General features: G+C 46.4%; 1 protein-coding gene across 10 annotated transcripts in view; it reads right to left on the minus strand.

Moving 5' to 3' along the window:
• Positions 1-4,406: 4,406 nt before the first annotated feature.
• The window catches only part of hdx (highly divergent homeobox), a 133,774-nt gene continuing 115,980 nt past the window's right edge, over positions 4,407-22,200 (minus strand). For all 10 annotated transcript variants that reach the window (XM_068047789.1, XM_068047792.1, XM_068047791.1 and 7 more), the window contains 2 exons: positions 12,768-12,890; positions 4,407-4,658 (listed from right to left, as the gene is read on the minus strand). In XM_068047789.1, the coding sequence (XP_067903890.1) occupies positions 4,587-4,658; positions 12,768-12,890 (195 nt within the window). In that variant the 3' untranslated portion in view covers positions 4,407-4,586. The remainder of the gene's footprint in view (positions 4,659-12,767; positions 12,891-22,200) is intronic.

Here is a 22,200-nt window from a genome sequence, read left to right on the forward strand (position 1 = left end):
AGGGTTTTAAATTGATAAAGAGGATGTATTAGTTAGGCTGGCTGTACTTAAAGTGGATAAAGCACCAGGATGGGATGAGATGCGTCCAAGGATACTGAGGGAAGTGAGGGTGGAAATCGCAGAGGCACTGGCCATAATTCTTCAGTCTTCTTTAGACTCAGGGTGGTGTCAGAGGACTGGAGAATTGCAAACGTTACACCCTTGTTCAAAAAAGGGTGCAAAGATAAGCCCAACAACTACATGCCAGTCAGTTTAACTTCAGTGATGGTGAAACTTCTCGAAAAAATAATTCAGGACAAAATTAATAGTCACTTGGACAAATACAGTTTAATTAAGGAAAGCCAGCATGGATTTCTTAAGGGAAAATCATGCTTAACTAACTTTCTGGAGTTTTTTTGAGGAGGTAACAAAGAGGGTTGATGAGGGCAATGCTGTTGTTGTGGTGTACATGGACTTTCAAAAGGCATTTGATACAGTGCCACACAACAGACTTGTGAGCAAGCTTGGAGCTCATGGAATAAAAGGGACAGTAGCAACATGGATATGGAATTGGCTGAGTGACAGGAAACATAATAGTGGTTAATGGATTTTTTTGGGCTGGAGGAAGGTTTGTAGTGGAGTTCCCCAGGGGTCAGTGTTGGGATCCTTGCTTTTCCTGATATATATTAATGACCTAGACCTTGGTTTACAGGGCACAATTTCAAAGTTTGCAGATGATATGGAACTTGGAAGCATTGTGAACTGTGAGGAGAATAGTGTAGAACTTCAAAAGGACATAGACAAGTTGGTGGAATGGGCAGACAGGTGGCAGATGAAATTCAATGCCGAGAAATGTGAGGTGATTCATTTTGGTAGGAAGAACATGGATAGACAATATAAAATAAAGGGTACAACTCTAAAGGGGGTGCAGGAGTAGAGGGACTGGGTGTATATGTGCATAAGTCATTGAAGGTGGCAGGACAGGTTGAGAGAGTGGTTAATAAAGCATACGGTACCCTGGGCTTTATTAATAGGGGCATAGAGTATAAGAGCAAGGAAGTTATGTTGAACTTATACAAGACACTAGTTCGGCCTCAGCTGGAGTATTCCATCCAGTTTTGGGTGCCGCATGTTAGGAAAGACGCGAGGGCATTGGAGACAATACAGAAAACAGTCATGAGAATGGTTCCAGGGATGAAAGACTTCAGTTATGAAGATAGATTGGAGAAGTTAGGACTGTTTTCCTTGGAGAAGAGAAAGCTAAGAGGTGATTTGATAGAAGGTAAATTGGCCATTATAAATTGCCCCTAGTATAGGTAGGTGGTAGGGAAATATAGGGACAGGTGGGGATGTGGTAGGAATATGGGATTTTTGTAGGATTAGTATAAATGGGTGGTTGATGGTCGGCACAGACTCGGTGGGCCGAAGGGCCTGTTTCAGTGCTGTATCTCTAAAAACTAAAAAAAAAACAAGTATTCAAAATCACGAGGGGTCCGGACAGAGTAGAGAGAAACTGTTCCCATTCGTGAAACGATTGAGAATAAGACGGCACAGATTTAAAGTATTTGGTAAGAGAAGCAAAAGTGACGTGACGAAAAGCTTTTTCACGCAGCGAATGGTTAAGATGTGAATTGCACTGCCTGAGAGTGTGGTGGAAGCAGGTTCAATAGAAGCATTCAAAAGGGAATTAGACTGTTATATGAAAAAGGAAGAATGTGCAGGGTTACGGAGAGAAGGCGGGGGAATGGTACTGAGTGAATTGCTCTATTGGAGAGCCGGTGCGGACATGATGGGCCGAATGGCCTCCTTCTGCATTGTAACAATTCTGTGATTCTGTAAAGAGTCGTTGATGACACGACATCCGAGACAGACTATGGATGAAGCTGAGAGGGCGGCACAGTGGCGCAGTGGTTAGCACCGCAGCCTCACAGCTCCAGTGACCCGGGTTCAATTCTGGGTACTGCCTGTGTGGAGTTTGCAAGTTCTCCCTGTGTCTGCGTGGGTTTCCTCCGGGTGCTCCGGTTTCCTCCCACATGCCAAAGACTTGCAGGTTGATAGGTAAATTGGCCATTATAAATTGCCCCTAGTATAGGTAGGTGGTAGGGGAATATAGGGACATGTAGGAATGTGGGATTAGTGTAGGATTAGTATAAATGGGTGGTTGATGGTCGGCAGAGACTCGGTGGGCCGAAGGGCCTGTTTCAGTGCTGTATCTCTAAATAAAAATAAAATAGACCTCTTCCCTCCCGCAGGAACTGATTATTTGGTCATCGTAGACTACTATTCTGACTACTGGTGAGATTGTAGAATGCCTGAAAGCACACTTTGGGTTGTTATGGCATTCCAGACATTGTGATGAATAATGGCCCTCAGTTCAGGAGTGAAGAATGCAGCCGCTTCATAAAGGATTGGGAAATTCAACACCTTACTTCATCTCCACACTATCCCTAGTCAAATGGAAAGGCTGAGGCGGCAATGAAAACCACCAAAGGAATCAAAGAAATCAAGCAAATCCAGCACAGATGTATACAAGGCAATCCTCGAGTGGAGAAACACATCTACTGAAGGCATGGAAAGTAGTCCAGTACCAAGACTAATGTCACACCGCACCTAAACTACTCTTCCAATAGCAAAAAAGGTACGAAGCCAGAAGTAGTAACAGGTGTGAGTGACAAAATCAAGGTGAAATGGCAGGAAGACAAATTTCATTTTGATAAAACTGTCCAACCATTGTCAGAATTGAGCATTGGAGAGTCAGTCAGGGTACAAACCTTCAACGCTCTCAACAAGAGTCAGCCCAAGTAGCAACTTGGAACCTGTGTAGAGCAGTTGTCACCTCAATCGTATGCGGTGGACATGAACGACCAGATATACCGCCACAACCGTAGGCACATACACACAACTGGAAAAGCTGTTCTTTCACTGCAGGTGGCCGATCAGGAAGATGTGAACTTACCATCTGCACAGACCACAGATCAACCATCAGTCCCAGAGGTTCACAGCACCCCAACAGAAATAGAACAGTTACCATGGCAACAAGTGACATGGTATCGACACTCCCGAGAAGGAAAATCATCCAGATGAACAGCCAATGACAACGCGCGCCATTAAGAGACCGGCATGATTTAAAGACTATGAGTGCAATGCTTGTGCAGAGACTGATGAGAATAACTAACTGCTAATGCATGAGAACACTTGTGTGCATACTGGGTAAAGTGTAAATGATAATGCATGCAATTTTTTAAAAAAATTTTTTTGGATGAAAAGGGGATGTTGGGGTTAGAAATACAATACTGTACTACTGTCTCTCCTGGCTTGCTGTAGTCATATGACCTCTACCATGAGGCACTCACTGCAGGCATCCATCAGAAGGCAGTTCAATAAAGGCACAGTACAAGCAAGACTGGTGTCCTGTGAGCTTGTAACAATGGGATACTAACATATTAATCTTTACTCGGACTGATTTCCTTCCACTCTGCTTCTGGCAAGGATCAGTGTTTGCAGGGTACTGGGCAGAAAGAGCAAGCCAACAGCCCCTCATTCTCCATCCATTAATATAAATGGACAGAAACCAGGGGCTGCAAATCCATTACCTCCCCAACCAGCATTCACTTCAAGCACCAACCCCCAAATCAATGTGATTGTAGCTTAGGGTTTTGACTTGCTGGCTAAAATAAATGAGATAACGCCTCCACTAAAATGGCTTAAAGGATTTCAAAAGAACGAGTAAGTGTTTGCATACTTGTATCCCAGTGTCATTTCAGAGCCAGGGTTTTTATTAAGTAGCTGTTTGATAAAAAATATTGGTTCCCTCTGCTGATGTTGCCTGGAAAGTCTTCGGCAATGCCTCCCTCAGACTCCAGGATTGCTCCACCGTGCTTGCTTCTTTCAATGAGTACATACTCTGTGCACGTTAGAAATCAGACTGTTTTGTTTTCTTTCGGAAGCAGGGAACAAAGTGCTGCTGGGGCCAGGTCAGCTTTTTCTTCCACTCCTCCACCAGCCACAACTCTGTCTGTCTCAGAAACTTGTACAGTGCTGAAACACAGGCTTGTTGAAAACAGAACGCAGATAAAATGAAATAGCTTACATTTATAGTGTCTTTCATGACCTCAGGACATCTCAAAGTACGTTACAGCCAATGAAGTACTTTTAAAGTGTAGTCATTGTTGCAATGATACCCAGGTGTTGGAAAGGGGGTGGGGGGGGCACATTGGACCAGGCAATTTGAAGCTGAAATGCAGAGTGGATATCAAATGAAAATGCAAAATGTCTATGTTAAAAACATAGTTGGCACATATTGCTGTGTTCACTGAGAAATTGGGTTGAGGTTTTTATTGCTCAGAAATATATAATGTACACATTGCCAAACTCTGGCCTCTAATCAGTATCCCCACCCACCCACCAAAAAAATCCGACACCACCAGTTAACAAAATCCATTTTATTCCGCAGTTGTTTCATTTCATGATCAAGTTGTAGTACAAGCAGTCTTTTTTTAAAACATGTAAAAGATTTAACATTGATACAAATAATTTTAAAGAAGTCTTTACCACTTCCAAAGGCTGTTTCACACTCAGTAAGATCCTCTGATACAGAGGAAATCTAATCAGCTTTGTTCCCGGTTGCCAGGTGAATCCAAGTTGCATTCAGTGTCAGGAGGCAAGTTTGTCAGCAACATCTGTAAGGAGAAAATGTCAACATTTTTATAAATAGCTGTTTCTGCAGCTATTAAAAATTGAAAATGGAACTGATTCAAGTGTCTGGCTAGGAAACAACTATTAACATTCAAAAAAAAAAAATTCTGTTTCAAGTACTGAGTTTTTACATAAAAGACATATAAACTATTTGATTTTTTAATGTTCAGGGTAATACATAAATCTTCACATACCCAAAAGAAGTCACAAAGATTTAGAGTTTATACATGGTTGGCCCATAATGACTTACTTTGCTAATCTGTGAATGCCCTCTTACTCCACAATTGTGTGAACTTTCTCAATGCTAATTATTTGTAGCCAACCCATTGTTACTAAACTACCTCCTTCAAGAACTTTCATTGTTCGGCTCTCATCTGAGGCAGACTGGACTGTAAGCAGGCAAGAATCAATGGACATTCTGTCTCTTGGATTGGAGAGAATGAGGTCTGGTGCTCACAAGTATTGTTAATGTAAAAGTACGATCACCCAAAGAACCTCATTTCCCCAAGAGATATTTCTATTTGTCACTTCTGGACTCAAATCTCAGGGCAATGATATCACGAGATGGCGCTCAATTCTTGCATGCTAATATGTTTGGATTGGCAGAGCGCCACCAACGATGCCAGACCCATTCAACTTAATGGGAGCTGGTTAAAAACAGATTCCAAAACCCAAAAAGCAAGTTGTTTTCAACAGTAAATGTGAATCCTTGCTCCCAGTGGGTGTTTTAGAGCCTCTCTCTAGGTTACCCAATAACTACTGAGCACATTGAAATGAGAAGACACAAGAATAATCAGAATTCAACCACAAAATCTCATGATTATGCTTGGGCATTGTATGTGTGAATTTGACTTTAAACCATTATGTGGAAAATGCAATTTTTACATTACTATGCCTGATCAGTTTGTTATAAGCTCAGCTGCCACTGAACTGTAGCATGGAATATCAAAGAAAGAACTCCAGTATTTTGAAAACTATTGGATAAACCTCAGGATATGGGCTGCTCTGAGCATGGTTCATAACTGGGAACATAAAATAAACTTTTCTAAAATTTGCAGATATTGAAGACTCCATTTTAATCGCTTCAGATTCTTACAGATCCACACTTTGTCTCAGGCAACACATAGATATGCACTTTGGATAAATGTACTAAGATCCTAAGTGCAAGCCATTTCATTTCCTAGGTCTGCTCGGACCCAATGTGCCAGGTTGCTGAATTTTTAGTTCAGGAGATATCAGACACAAGAAATTATTGGGGAGCTTGTCCAACATTGAAAAGATTATGCTGATTGCAAGTAAGTATAGTCACATCCTATCCTGAGTGGCGTGAAACAGGGCTGTGTTCTCGTACCCATACTTTTTGGGATTTTCTTCTCCCTGCTGCTTTCACATGCGTTCAAGTCCTCTGAAGAAGGAATTTTCCTCCACACGAGATCAGGGGGCAGGTTGTTCAACCTTGCCCGTCTAAGAGCGAAGTCCAAAGTACGGAAAGTCCTTATCAGGGAACTCCTCTTTGCTGACAATGCTGCTTTAACATCTCACACTGAAGAGTGCCTGCAGAGTCTCATCGACAGGTTTGCAGCTGCCTGCAATGAATTTGGCCTAGCCATCAGCCTCAAGAAAACGAACATCATGGGGCAGGACGTCAGAAATGCTCCATCCATCAATATTGGCGACCACGCTCTGGAAGTGGTTCAAGAGTTCACCTACCTAGGCTCAACTATCACCAGTAACCTGTCTCTAGATGCAGAAATCAACAAGCGCATGGGAAAGGCTTCCACTGCTATGTCCAGACTGGCCAAGAGAGTGTGGGAAAATGGCGCACTGACACGGAACACAAAAGTCCGAGTGTTTCAAGCCTGTGTCCTCAGTACCTTGCTCTATGGCAGCGAGGCCTGGACAACGTATGTCAGCCAAGAGCGACGTCTCAATTCATTCCATCTTCGCTGCCTCCGGAGAATACTTGGCATCAGGTGGCAAGACCGTATCTCCAACACAGAAGTCCTCGAGGCGGCCAACATCCACAGCTTATACACACTACTGAGTCAGCGGCGCTTGAGATGGCTTGGCCATGTGAGCCGCATGGAAGATGGCAGGATCCCCAAAGACACATTGTACAGCGAGCTTGCCACTGGTATCAGACCCACCAGCCGTCCATGTCTCCGCTTTAAAGACGTCTGCAAATGCGACATGAAGTCCTGTGACATTGATCACAAGTCGTGGGAGTCAGTTGCCAGCGTTCGCCAGAGTTGGCGGGCAGCCATAAAGGTGGGGCTAAAGTGTGGCGAGTCGAAGAGACTTAGCAGTTGGCAGGAAAAAAGACAGAGGTGCCAGGAGAGAGCCAACTGTGTAACAGCCCCGACAAACAAATTTTTCTGCAGCACCTGTGGAAGAGTCTGTCACTCTAGAATTGGCCTTTATAGCCACTCCAGGCGCTGCTCCACACACCACTGACCACCTCCAGGCGCTTACCTATTGTCTCTCGAGACAAGGAGGCCAAAGAAGAAGATAGTCACATATAAAATATAAAGAGCATCAATAAGTCACAGACTGGTTGTTGATAAAGCAAAACCAACTCAAAACCTCTGAGCTCCTTTGTCAGTCATTTACTCTCGGAGCAAGAATTGATAAAGAATTCTACAAATTGCACTCAGGTGAGGCCAGCAATGGAGCGGAGCAGCACAAAGGGCAAGTCTGGCTGAGTCTGTGAACTGAACAGGAAGAAAATAAAATTGCACAGTGATGTCAGAGGTCAAAGAGGCATGTAGACATGAGTCTATGGGTAAACATTTAATTTAATCAATGTATAAAGTAAGCTAGATCAATTAATTAGAATAAAAACTAAAAGTCAATTTGATAAAATGCATAAATTTTAACTTATATTTTATACATTGGATAATTTATCATATAAATATGATCAGTGTTTAATCAATCACATCTAGGGGGCCAAAATTAAAATTCTGGAGGGATGGTAACAATAAAAGGGTTCTGAACCTTTCAGTAAGTTAACTCTTCATCTATATCTCAGATTTTAAGTAAAAACATTTAAGTTAACCTCCTAATAAAGTGACGCAGTACAAGGGAAGGAGTTGATTGGTGAGTAGCTGGTGAGTGTTTAAATCTTAGCTCTATTTCTCTTAATTTAGTAAACAGTCGAATAAATAAAAGCAGGTCAGGGCACTTCAGTCTGGTCAAATGCACATCCTGTGCCACGTGGGAACTCTAGGAGCTTTCTCATGTCCTGGACAATAATGTGCAAAGGGAGGACAACCATGCGTGAAGGAAGGACAACCATGCATGAAGGAAGGGTCACAAGCTGGAAGAGCTTGAGCTCTGGGTTTGGGAGCTTGAGCAACAGCTAGAGTCACTCCGGTGCATCCACGAGAGTTACGAGGAAAGCACGTTTCTGGAGATGGTCACCCCGCAGATTAAGGATATGCAGACAGAGCGGGAATGGGTGACCAGCAGTAAAGGAGGCACAGACAGGTACTGCAGGAGTCCCCTGAGTGCATCTTGCTCTCTAACCAGTAATCACTTCTGAATACTAGTAAGGGTGATGGTTCCGCTGGGGAGTCCAGCCAGAGCCAAGTCCACAGCTTACTGTGCAGAAGTTTGGGAAAGCAATAGCGATAGGGGATTCTATAATTAGGGGAACAGACAGGCATTTCTGCAGCCACAGACGTGGTTCAAGAATGGTATGTTGCCTCCCTGGAGCCACGGTCCAGGATGTCACTGAGAACATTGAGAGGAGAGGGTGAACAGCCAGAGGCTGTGGTCCATATCAGTACCAACAACATAGGAAGAAAAAGGGAGGAGCTCCTGCAGGCAGATTTTGGGAGCTAGTAAAGAAACTAAGAAGCAGGACCTCAAAGGTAGCAATCTCCAGATTACTCCTGGTGCCACACATTCGTGAGTAAAGAAATAGGAGGATACAGATGAATGTGTGTCTGGAGAGATGATGCAAGAGGGAGGACTTTAGATTCCTGGGACATAGGGACTGGTTTTTGGGGAGGTTGGAACTGTACAGACTGGACGGGCTGCACCTTATTGGGCCAGGACTAATGTCTTTGTGGGGCAGCTTGCTAGTGCTGTGGGAGAGGATTTAAACTAATTTGGCAGGGGGATGTGAACCAGGATGTAGCATTGGAAAGGAGAAACAAGACAGACGAAAGATTGGAGAGAGACAGTACTAGAGTAAGACAGATAGTACCAGAGTAAGAAATAGTAAGGTATTATGTGAGGTCAGGCTAACAGGGAATACAATAAAATCTAATTCAGGTTTACAGTGCATGTGTGTAACCACACAAAGCGTGGTTAAATAAGATTAGTGAGCTGCGAGCCAAATAAGCACATGAGACTATGATGTTGTGGTGATAATGGAGACCTGGCTCAATAAGGGGCGGCACAGTGGCGCAGTGGTTTGCACTGCAGCCTCACAGCTCCAGTGACCTGGGTTTGGTTCTGGGTACTACCTGTGCGGAGTTTGCAAGTTCTCCCCATGACTGTGTGGGTTTCCGCCGGGTGCTCCGGTTTCCTCCCACAGCCAAAGACTTGCAGGTTGATAGGTAAATTGGCCATTGTAAATTGCCCCTAGTGTAGGTAGGTGGTAGGAGAATTGAGGGAAGGTGGGGATGTGGTAGGGAATATGGAATTAATGTAAGATTAGTATAAATGGGTGGTTGATGGTCGGCACAGACTCGGTGGGCCGAAGGCCCTGTTTCAGTGCTGTATCTCTCTATGAGTTTAAGGGCAGGACTGGGTATCAAGTATTCCTGGACACAAGCTGTTCAGGAAAGATAGGGATGGAATGAAATGAAAGGAGGGGATGGTGGCAGGACTAATTAAGGAGAATATTACAGTGCTGGAGAGAATCTTTTTGATTAGACTTGAGAAACAACAGAGGTGGCATTACACCACTGGGTATATTCTATAGGCCATCAACTGGTGGGAATGATACAGAGGAGAAAATTTGCAGGGAAATTACAAGTATGATAGAGGAGTGATAATGGGGGACTTTAATTATCCCAATATGGACTGGGATGGTAATAGTGTAAAGGGCGGGGGAAAGAGTTTCTAGAGTGTGCTCAGGAAACATTTCTTGACCACTATGTTTCAGGCCCAATGAGGAAGGAGGCTTTGCTGGATAAGGTACAGAGGAAATGAGGTGACCAAATGGATCAAGTGTCAGTAGGGGAACATTTAGGGAACAGTAATCATAGTATCATAAGGCTCAAATTAACTATGGAAAAGGACAAGGAGCAACCTAGAGTAAAAAAAACCACTTAATTGAAGGAGGGCCAATTTCAGTAGGTTGAGAACAGATCTGTCCTGGGTAAATTGGAATCAAAGATTGGGAGGCAAAACTGTAAGAGAACAATAGGCCGTCTTTAAAGAAGAGAAGGTTCGAGTACTGACATGGTACATTCCCACAAGGGGGAAGAAAGGTGAGGCAACCAAAGCCTAACTCCCTGGATGACGAAAGAGATAGAAGCAAAAAAAGGATGCACACGACAGATGTCAGGTTGATAATACAAGTGAGAACCAGGCTGAATATTAAAGTTCAAAGAAGAAGTGGAAAAAAGAAATGAAAGGCAGAGAGTATGAGAAGATACGGCCAGCAAACATAAAAGGGAATCCAAAAGTCTTCTGTGTGCATATAAATAGTAAAAGGGCAGTAAGGGGAGAGGTGCGGGTGATTAGGGACCAAAGAGGGGATCAACGCATGGAAGCAGAGGGCATGGCTGAGGTGCTAATTTGAATGTTCTGCAGTAGTCTTGATCAAGAAAGAAGATGCTGCCAAAGTTAGTGAAACAGGAGGTAGTTGAGATACTAAATGGGCTAAAAATTGATAAAGAGGAGATATTAGAAAGGCTGGGTGTACTTAAAGTTTGTGAGTCACCAGGACCAGATGGATGCATCTGGGGATGCTGAGGGAGGTAAGGGGGTGGGGGGTGAGGGGGGTGGAATTGCAGAGATGCTGGCCATAATCTTCTAATTCTCCTTAGATATGGGCTGGTACCAGAGGACTCAAGAATTGCAAATATTACACCCTTGTTCAAAAAAGGGTGCAAGGATAAACCCAGCAATTACACGTCAGTCAGTTTAACCCCAGTGGTGGGGGGAAAGATTTTAGAAATGATAATTCAGGACAAAATTAACAGTCTCTTGGACAAGTATGGATTAGTTAAGGAAAGCCAGCACAGATTTGTTAGGGGCAAATAGTGTTCAGTCAACTTGATTGAGTCTTTTGATGAAATAACAGAGAGGGTTGATGAGGTCGATATGGACTTCCAAAAAGCATTTGATAAAATGCCACATAAATAGGCTTGCCAGCAAAGTTGAAGGGCATGCAATAAAAGGGACAGTGGCAGCTTGGGTATGAAGTGGGCTGAGTGACAGGAAACAGTAGTGGTGAATGGTTGTTTTGTGGACTGGAGAAACATAGAAACTAGGAATAGGACTAGGCCATTTGGCCGTTCGAGGCTGCTCCACCATTCATTATGATCATGGCTGATCATCCAACTCAGTAGCCTGTTCCGGCTTTCGCCCCATACCCTTTGATCCCTTTAGACCCAAGAGCTATATCGAACTCCTTTTTGAAAACATTCTATCTTTTGGCCTCAACGGCTTTCTGTGGTAGCGAAATAGAAACATTGTCGATAATAGGACCACTGCTTTCTTGAAATATATTGATGACAGACTCTGGCGCAGGACACAGTTTCAAAATTTGCACATGACACAAAACTTGGAAGTATTGTGAACCGTGAGGAGGACGGTGATAGCTTTCAAGAGTACATAGACAGACTGGGGGAATGGGCGGACATGTGGCAGATGATATTTAATGCAGAGAAGTGTGAAATGATACATTTTAGTAGGAAGAATGAGGAGAGGCAATATAAATTAAAGGATACAATTCTCAAGGGGTGCAGGACCAGAGACCTCTGCAGGCATTGTGCACAAATCATTGAAGGTGGCAGGGCAAGTTGAGAAAGTGGTTAAAAGGCACTTCCTGAAGCAGATCCTGGGCTTCATAAATAGAGGCATAGAGTACAAAAGCTAGGAAATGACGATGAACCTTTATAAAACACTGGTTCAGCCTGGTCCAATTCTGGGAACTGCAATTTAGCAAGGATGTGAAGGCTTTAGAAAGGGTGCAGAAAGATTTACGAGAATGGTTCCAGGGATCAGTTACGTGGCTAGATTGGAGAAGAAGGTTGAGAGGAAATTCGATAGGTGTTCAAAATTATGAGGGGGTCTAGACAGAGAAAAATTGTTCTCACATGCAGAAGGGTTGAGAACTAGAGGACACAGATTCAATGTGATTGGCAAAAGAACTAAAGGCAACATGAAGAAAAACTTTTATTTTATACAGCAAGCGGTTATGATCTGGAATGCACTACCTGAGAGGGCAGATTCAATTGTGGCTTTCAAAAGGGAATTGGATAAACACCTGAAAAAAAAACTTGCAAGGTTATGGGGAAAGGGTGGACGAGTGGGACTAGCTAAATTGCTCTTGCAGAGAGCCAGTGCAGACATGGTGAGTCAAATGGCCTCCTAATGTGCTGTAACTATTCTATGAGGTGTAGAATTTTTCCATTTATACTTACAGAATACTGCTGAAAATGATTGTTTCAAGTTCCAAAAACCAGCTGCCAAAGTGACCTCGTTACAATAAAATATTTTATTTACTATACCAGAATCTTGTTATAGCTTCGAATAAATCAAAGGAAAACTCAACGTCAAACTTAAATACCAATCAGTAGCCTTCAGCAGTTCCATAGTAGTACAAGTTCAAGATTTATCATTCAAGAATGATCACAAACTTGCATTGATTCTACCTGTCTAAATAACAAATATTGTTGCAAGATTAACAACTGCCTTCCATCACCACGTCAAAGAGCAGTTCTCCACTGGTCTTGTTCCAAACCGATTACTCCATGGTTCAACTGATTGAGAAGTTTTGAAATAGCCAAACTTATCTCTTATCGATCATTTTAACCTTTTGTCAACCTCTTCCAAATTACTGCCACAGCAGTGCTCCCAGTACAGCCAGCCAGTTAATCCAGAATGAGATCCTGGTGCACTAAACCCACCTGTTGCTGTTCTGTATCATTTGTTTTGACTGCAAGAACTAAACTCGTAGTAAAATTCTGAAGATGGAGGTATTTCTGTTTCTGTTTCTCCAGTTCGTTCTCAAGGTGCCTAACTTTGTCATTCTAAAAAGAATAAGAAGCATTAAAAAAATTAGACTTAGGGGTCACATACAATACAGAAAGACAGACTTACACCAATGTTAGGGCCTCAACACACATTACAAAGTGCTGATCATAATTTACTACTTTGTTGTGCAGTGACTTAAAGCAAGCGTGGATCCATTTTGCACAAAGCAAGATCCCACAAACAGCAACAAGATGAATGACTAGTTAATCTGTTTTTGGTTATTTGATATTACGGTCAGGTGAGGAGGGGTCAAAGGGCTTCCCTCTTCTTGTTTGAGCACAAAAGGTTTAATTCTTTTTTAAAACTAATTCAGTAGGTGTCTGATTACTTACTTGCTATGATCTTATGATCATAGGACCAATCGGACAGTTTTCTGGAGTTAACAAAGAGGTTCTGGTACCTAAACCAAGCTAATAACAAACAACGCAGCAACTTTCACTCACACACATACTTGAGGTGCACATACACACGAATAGGTTACAAAGGTAGATTGGATGAGTTAGAGTCCCATAGGAAAAAAGTCTGATGAGATCAGTGATTTGGCTAGCTTTTAGCTGAATTAAGTGGTCCTGAGGCTTTTAGTTTGAAGAGGTAGATGACTAATTCGGTGAGTCTTTTGGAGATAGTGGGATGATTTCCTCCAACAGTGTTTCTGATTGTAACCGGAGTATGCAAAAGTGGTCAGTCAACAGGCAGGATTTGAAAGCTTTCAAGCTGATATATTTATAGCTGGGGTGGGGGGGGGGGGGGGGGAGAGAGCGAGAGAGGGGGTGGGAGAGAGCGAGAGAGGGGGAAGAGAGCGAGAGAGGGGGAAGAGAGCGAGGGGGGGGGGAAGAGAGCGAGGGGGGGGAAGAGAGCGAGGGGGGGGAAGAGAGCGAGGGGGGGGAAGAGAGCGAGGGGGGAGGAAGAGAGCGAGGGGGGAGGAAGAGAGCGAGGGGGGAGGAAGAGAGCGAGGGGGGAGGAAGAGAGCGAGGGGGGAGGAAGAGAGCGAGGGGGGAGGAAGAGAGCGAGGGGGGAGGAAGAGAGCGAGGGGGGGGGAAGAGAGCGAGGGGGGGGGAAGAGAGCGAGGGGGGGGGAAGAGAGCGAGGGGGGGGGAAGAGAGCGAGGGGGGGGGAAGAGAGCGAGAGGGGGGGAAGAGAGCGAGGGGGGGGGAAGAGAGCGAGGGGGGGGGAAGAGAGCGAGGGGGGGGGAAGAGAGCGAGGGGGGGGAAGAGAGCGAGGGGGGGGGAAGAGAGCGAGGGGGGGGAAGAGAGCGAGGGGGGGGAAGAGAGCGAGGGGGGGGAAGAGAGCGAGGGGGGGGAAGAGAGCGAGGGGGGGGAAGAGAGCGAGGGGGGGGGAAGAGAGCGAGGGGGGGGTAAGAGAGCGAGGGGGGGGTAAGAGAGCGAGGGGGGGGGGTAAGAGAGCGAGGGGGGGTAAGAGAGCGAGGGGGGGGTAAGAGAGCGAGGGGGGGGTAAGAGAGCGAGGGGGGGGTAAGAGAGCGAGGGGGGGGTAAGAGAGCGAGGGGGGGGTAAGAGAGCGAGGGGGGGTAAGAGAGCGAGGGGGGGTAAGAGAGCGAGGGGGGGTAAGAGAGCGAGGGGGGGTAAGAGAGCGAGGGGGGGTAAGAGAGCGAGGGGGGGTAAGAGAGCGAGGGGAGGAAGAGAGCGAGGGGGGGAAGAGAGCGAGGAGGGGGAAGAGAGCGAGGAGGGGGAAGAGAGCGAGGAGGGGGAAGAGAGCGAGGAGGGGGAAGAGAGCGAGGAGGGGGAAGAGAGCGAGGAGGGGGAAGAGAGCGAGGAGGGGGAAGAGAGCGAGGAGGGGGAAGAGAGCGAGGGGGGGGAAGAGAGCGAGGGGGGGGAAGAGAGCGAGGGGGGGAAGAGAGCGAGGGGGGGAAGAGAGCGAGGGGGGGGAAGAGAGCGAGGGGGGGGAAGAGAGCGAGGGGGGGAAGAGAGCGAGGGGGGGGGAAGAGAGCGAGGGGGGGGGAAGAGAGCGAGGGGGGGGGGAAGAGAGCGAGGGGGGGGGGAAGAGAGCGAGGGGGGGGGGAAGAGAGCGAGGGGGGGGGAAGAGAGCGAGGGGGGGGAAGAGAGCGAGGGGGGGGAAGAGAGCGAGGGGGGGGAAGAGAGCGAGGGGGGGGAAGAGAGCGAGGGGGGGGAAGAGAGCGAGGGGGGGGGAAGAGAGCGAGGGGGGGGAAGAGAGCGAGGGGGGGGAAGAGAGCGAGGGGGGGGGAAGAGAGCGAGGGGGGGGGAAGAGAGCGAGGGGGGGGGAAGAGAGCGAGGGGGGGGGAAGAGAGCGAGGGGGGGGAAGAGAGCGAGGGGGGGGGGAAGAGAGCGAGGGGGGGGGAAGAGAGCGAGGGGGGGGGAAGAGAGCGAGGGGGGGGGAAGAGAGCGAGGGGGGGGGAAGAGAGCGAGGGGGGGGGAAGAGAGCGAGGGGGGGGGAAGAGAGCGAGGGGGGGGGGAAGAGAGCGAGGGGGGGGGAAGAGAGCGAGGGGGGGGGAAGAGAGCGAGGGGGGGGGGAAGAGAGCGAGGGGGGGGGAAGAGAGCGAGGGGGGGGGGAAGAGAGCGAGGGGGGAGGAAGAGAGCGAGGGGGGGGAAGAGAGCGAGGGGGGGGAAGAGAGCGAGGGGGGGGAAGAGAGCGAGGGGGGGGAAGAGAGCGAGGGGGGGGAAGAGAGCGAGGGGGGGGAAGAGAGCGAGGGGGGGGAAGAGAGCGAGGGGGGGAAGAGAGCGAGGGGGGGAAGAGAGCGAGGGGGGGAAGAGAGCGAGGGGGGGAAGAGAGCGAGGGGGGGGAAGAGAGCGAGGGGGGGGGAAGAGAGCGAGAGAAGGGGGGAGAGAGCGAGAGAAGGGGGAGAGAGCGAGAGAAGGGGGGAGAGAGCGAGAGAAGGGGGGAGAGAGCGAGAGAAGGGGGGAGAGAGCGAGAGAAGGGGGAGAGAGCGAGAGAAGGGGGAGAGAGCGAGAGAAGGGGGGAGAGAGCGAGAGAAGGGGGGAGAGAGCGAGAGAAGGGGGGAGAGAGCGAGAGAAGGGGGGAGAGAGCGAGAGAAGGTGGGGAGAGAGCGAGAGAAGGGGGAGAGAGCGAGAGAAGGGGGGGAGAGAGCGAGAGAAGGGGGGGAGAGAGCGAGAGAAGGGGGGAGAGAGCGAGAGAAGGGGGGAGAGAGCGAGAGAAGGGGGGAGAGAGCGAGAGAAGGGGGGAGAGAGCGAGAGAAGGGGGGGAGAGAGCGAGAGAAGGGGGGAGAGAATGAGAGAAGGGGGGAGAGAACGAGAGAAGGGGGGAGAGAGCGAGAGAAGGGGGAGAGAGCGAGAGAAGGGGGGAGAGAGCGAGAGAAGGGGGGAGAGAGCGAGAGAAGGGGGGACAGAGCGAGAGAAGGGGGGACAGAGCGAGAGAAGGGGGGACAGAGCGAGAGAAGGGGGGACAGAGCGACGGAGGGGGGTACAGAGCGAGGGAGGGGGGGACAGAGCGAGGGAGGGGGGGACAGAGCGAGGGAGGGGGAGAGAGAGTGAGGGAGAGAGGGGGGAGAGAGAGAGGTGGAGGGGGGGGGAGAGGGGGGAAAGAAGGACGGTCAGGAGTTCGATTTGAGATTCCTCCAGGCCTCCCTCTAACGCATCCTCACTGTCCCTTTTGCTCTCTTCTCTTTCCTGACAGACTTGTGCTTGTTTGTCCTCTTCCCAGCTGTGATACTTTTAACATATTGATGTGGCGCAGCCTTTGCTTTTTCCTACGATCTGGGGGTCTCAATTATATAATTCACCTGTTTAATTCTCATACTACTCTGTACGGGCCACTGAACTGGGCTTTCAAGGTTCTCCCTGTTTTGGTAATAGCACTACCACATAGTCTCTGGGCTGAAATGTTCTGGCCTTGGCATGTTTATCCGCCTGCTTTTTCATAGTTGTCTGGGAGGTTTTTTAGGTATTCCTGAGCCACTGCACAGATTCTCGTGAGCTGTTCTTGGAATATGGAGGTATAGTCCAACAGGGAAGATTTGTTCCAATGTCCCAAAAACCTCTCATTGATTATTTTAAGAGGACCTCTCACCTGGTGTCCATAAACTAATTCAAAGGGACTAAAGCCAGTGGACCCATTGGGTGAGTCTCTGGTAGCAAACAGAAGAAATTCCAGCCTTTTGTCCCAGTCGTGGGGATACTCACAGCAGTATATGCCCTGATCATTGTCTTAAGGGTCTGGTGGTACCGCTCCAAATCCCCTTGTGACTGTGCATGGTAGGCTGAGGACTTTAGCTGGGTTATGCCCACATTATTCATGACCTTTTTAAAAATACTGGACATAACATTTGTGCCCTGATTTGACAGGATCTTAGCAGGCAGCTCATATCGGATGAAAAATTGGGTTAACCCCTCTACGACTACCTTGGCAGAGGTAGTTCTTTGAGGGATAGCTTCCGGAAATCGATATTCATAATGTTGAGAAGATACTGGTAGCCCCATTTTGTTTTCGGCAGGGTCCCACACAAATTACCAGCACTCTGCTGAACGGTTCCCCAAAAGCCGGTATGGGAATTAGGGGTACAGGTTTTATTGCAGGTTGAGGCTTCACCACAACCTGGCAAGTGTGGTATGTCTTACAGAACTCCACCACATCCTTGTGGAGTTGTGGCCAGTGAAAATGCTGTCTTATGCAGGCTTGGGCTTTTCTGATACCGACATGTCCAGCCACTAGAATCTCGTGGGTTATTCTCAATATTTCCCTCCAGTACCTCAGCGGCACCACTACCTGGTAACCCACTGTCCACTCTTAGTCTGCAGGTCTGTGAGGAGGCCTCCACTTCCTCATCAGCACCTCATCCTTTAAATAGTAGCACTCTGGAACTCCCTCTGCTTCAGCTTCAGTTTGAGCAGTCTGTGCTAACTGTTTTAAAGCTGGGTCAGCTTGCTGAGCCTCAGCCAAGACCAGTTTAACCCATCCTTTGGGTCCTCAACTTCCCAAAGAAGGTTTCAGATAACCACACAGTAGGGTTACCTGTCTGCAGTGCCAGGTCAGCCTCCTCTGACGGAACTTGTTTGGTCATGGACTGGGTCACCACACAGTCAAGGAAAATGCCAGGGATCTTTTCCTGTAACTGCTCTGTCTCCCTGACCTCTTTTGGTCTTTCTAAAACCACTGGGGAAGCTACCCCCATTGCTCCTGCCAGATCATTACCCAGGAGCAGGTCAACACCGTCCCCAGGTAAACTGGGGACTATCCCCACTATTACTGGTCCAGAAACAAGGTCGCAGTCCAGGTGCACCCAGTATAAAAGTATGGGCATATATTTTTCTCTGATACTGTTTACTAGCACTCTATCATTCAATGCACTCTCTCAGGGAAAGGTCATGCCTTTTCCTGGTAGAAGGAAGGGATTGGGTGGCTCGTATCCTTAAATATTGCTATCGGCTTACTTGTCTCACTTAAAGAGTATGGGGTCACTTTTCCTCTGGACATAAAATCCTGGTAACTCTCAGGGATTTTAAGTTTTCCCACACACTCAGTGACAGGTTGACCGGGTTTTACTGCTGCGGTTAAAGCCACAGCCTGGTCCGCTGTGTTTTCCATCAGGTCCCCTTTTCCTGCATTGGTCTGGTGTACCCTGACTAAAACTATGGGTTTTCCCTGTAACTTGCAGCAGTCAGCTCGAAGGTGACCTGCCTTGTTACAATGGAAACATACAGGCTTCCGGGCGTCACTCCTGTTCTCAGCACCTTCGTCTTTGGCCAGAGGAGGGTCCCCTGTGTTTCCAGCTTTCCCTTCTCGCTCATGGCTATTCATCCTCATATCACCCTCCCACCTTCTATCTTTTTCAGGTTTTTGGAGGTGACAAGGGAAGGGTTTCCCTTGGTACAAGGGCTTGCGAATAAATGTATAATCATCAGCCAGGATTGCTACCTATCTGGCTCTTGGAACTTTTTGTTCCTCCACGTGGTTTCTTATGGAAAGGGGAAGCGAGTTTTTGAACTCGAGGAAAATCACCTCTCTGAGGTTTTCATAGGTGGATTCTGTCTTAAGTGCCTGTATCCATCGGTCGAAAGAGTTGTTTAACCCTTTCAAACTCGATATACGTTTGTTCCGGCTGCTTTCGGAGAGTTTGGAACTTTTGGCGGTACGCCTCCGGTACTAGCTCGTATGCACTCAGGATAGCATTTTTAGTCATCTCATAATCTGATGAACTCCCGTCAGGCAACAGTGAATAAACCTCATGGACTTTTCCTGTTAGTTTGCTTTGCAATAAGTGTCCAGCCCTCTATTGACAACTTCAACTGTTTTGCAAGCTTTTCAAAATAGATGAAAAATGCTTCCACATCCCTCTCTTTGAATTTTAGTATCAACTGGGGGAACTCCAAGAGGAACATAGGAGCAGGAGTAGGCTATTCAGCCCTTCGAGCCTGCTCCGCCATTCTAGATCATGGCTGATCAGCTACCTCAACGCCATATTCCCGCACTATCCCCATATCTCTTAATGTCATTAGCAACTAGAAATCTATTGATCTTTGTCTTGAACTTCCTCAGTGACTGAGCTTCCACTACCCTCTGGGGCACAGAACTGCAAAGATTCACCACCCTCAGAGTGAAGATGTTCCTCCTCATCTTAGTCCTAAATGGCTTGCCCTTTATTCTGAGATTGTGCCCCCTAGTTCTGGACCTCACAGCCAGGGGAAACATCCTTTCTGCATCTACCCTGTCTATCCCATGAAGAATTTTGTAAGTTTCTATGAAATTGCCTTTCATTCTTCTAAACTCCAGAGAATACAGGCCCAGTCTCCTCAATCTCTCCTCACTGGACAATCCCACCATCCCAGGAATCAGTCTGGTAAACCTCCACTGCACTCCCTCTATGGCAAGTATATCCTTCCTCAGGAAGAGGGACCAGAACTGCACACAATATTCCAGGTGCGGCATCACCAATGCTCTATACAATTGAAGCAAGACTTCTTTGCTCCTGTACTCAAATCCTCTTGCGATAAAGGTCAACATACCATTTGCCTTCCCAATTGCTTGCTGCAGCTGCATGCTAGCTTTCAGTGACTAATGAACAAGGGCAAGGTCCCTTTGAACATCAACACTTTCCAATCTCTCACCATTTAAGAAATACCCTGCACCTCTGTTCCTCCTACCCAAGTGGATAACCTCACACTTATTCACATTATATTCCATCTGCCATGTTCTCGCCCACTCACTCAGCCTGTCCAAATCCCCTTGAAGCCTCTTTGCATCCTCTACACAACTCACATTCCCACCAAGATTTGTGTCAACCACAAACTTGGAAATATTACAATTGGTCCCCACATCCAAATCATTAATATAGATTGTGACCAGCTGGGGCCCAAGCACTGATCCTTGTGGTATCCCACTGGTCACAGCCTGCCAACCTGAGAATGGCCCATTTACTCCCACTCTCTCTTTTCTGCCTGTTACCCAATCTTTAATCCATGTTAGTATATTACCCCCAATCCCATGTGCTTTAATTTTGCTCAGGAACCTCCTATGTGGGACTTTATCGAAAGCCTTCTGAAAGTCCAAATAAACCACATCCACTGGTTCCCCCTTAACCACTCTGCTCGTAACATCCTCAAAAATCTCTAACAAGTTTGTCAAACATGATTTCCCCTTCATAAATCCATGTTGCCCAATCAGACCATTATTTTCGAAGTGTCCAGTAATGACAGTCTAATAGCTTCTTGTATTTTCCCTCCTACCGATGTCAGGCTAACAGGTCTGTAGTTCCCGGTTTTCTCTCTCCCTCCATTCTTATACAGTGGGGTTACATTTGCGACCTTCCAATCTGCAGTCACTATTACAGAATTTATAGAATTTTGAAACTGATCAACAATGCATCCACTATCTCTGTAGCCATCCCTTTCAACACTTGAGGGTAAAGATCATTGGGTCCAGGTGTTACGAGTACTTCCATTTTTTTCTTAAATTATGAGGATTTGTGTTTTAAAAACTGAAAAAAGACTCCATAGATGCTGAAACGTTTTTTTAAAAAGAGGGCAGCATAAGGTCTTTTGGACTGAGCTTGTCTAAAGTTATTGGAAGATACCTGTTTTCAGATAAATACCCAGCAGAGGGGTTTTTTGACTTGGGGAAAGATGTTTACAAAGAAGTGAAGGACAAGATTTATAGGGGTCAGGAAGCTTGACCCCGAGATGTTTTTGGTTTTGTTTTGGAGTGAATTGGGATATGGACAGTGTTAAAAAAAGACAGCTGGAGAATACTTGCCAAGGGAGCAAATCCCAACTCAGCTTGTTCCATCTCTTTAAAAAAAAGCCTGCCAACTTTTCCATCTTTTTAAGAAGCCCTGAGAAACAAGTGTAAGAAACAGACAAACTGTTGCATTTTTCCTGGAAAGCCTGCCTAAACTGATATTCAACATCGCCAGACAAAAAACGTTCTGAGAAGATCCCAGTGACAGCCGTCTATGCGTATTTGGGACGCCAAACCAAAACAAAGGACATCTGATATCTTTCCATATCTTCTCTTTTTTCTTCAAGAATTAGCAACTATTTGGCCAAAGTATTCTTTTTGTCTGTTTTTTTTTGTAATAGAGCTCTAAAGAGAAAATCGCTATTTTTTTGGTTAACAGGTGTGTGCATTTGCGTATGTGGGGTTAAGGTAAAAAAGGAACTTCTACATTTCAATTTGTGTGTTAATGCTTTGCATTGTTATTGGTTAAGACTTATTTTATAATAAACTGATAATTTTGTTGTTTATAAAACAAACCTGGTTGGCTAAAAAAACAGTGCACTTTTCCCACCTCGGTTGTAACACCGGGGATTTGTCAACTTTTAGTCCTGTTAATTTCTCCAACACTACTTTTTTACTAATCCCAATTTCTTTCAGTTCCTTATTCTCACTAGATCCTTGGATCTCAATTATTTCAGGGAGACTTCTTGTATCTTCCTCTGTGAAGACAGACACAAAGTAATTATTTAGCTTCTCTGCCATTTCTCTATTTTCCATTATGAATTCTCCTGTCTCTGCCTGTAATGGACCCACATTTGTCTTTGCTAATTTTTTCTTTTTTTGCATACCTAAAGAAGCTTTGATAATCTGTATTTATTTTTCTTGCAAGTTTACATTCATATTCTGTTCTCTTTATCAATTTCTTTTTCCTCCTTTGCTGCATTCTAAAATTCTCCCAATCCTCCGGCTTACGACTTTTTTGGCAACTTTATAAGCTTCCCCCTATCTTTAATTTCCTTTGTTAGCCACAGCTGACTCACTTTCTCTATTGGGTTCTTTTGCCTTAAAGGAATGCATGTTTTTTGAAAACCATGCTTTAATTGTTTAAATACTTGCCATTGACTATCTACCATCAAACCTTTTAACATTTTTTGCCAATTCACCA

Source organism: Heterodontus francisci, chromosome 15 (genome assembly GCF_036365525.1).
Source record: "Heterodontus francisci isolate sHetFra1 chromosome 15, sHetFra1.hap1, whole genome shotgun sequence".
NCBI classification, from domain to species: Eukaryota; Metazoa; Chordata; class Chondrichthyes; order Heterodontiformes; family Heterodontidae; genus Heterodontus; species Heterodontus francisci.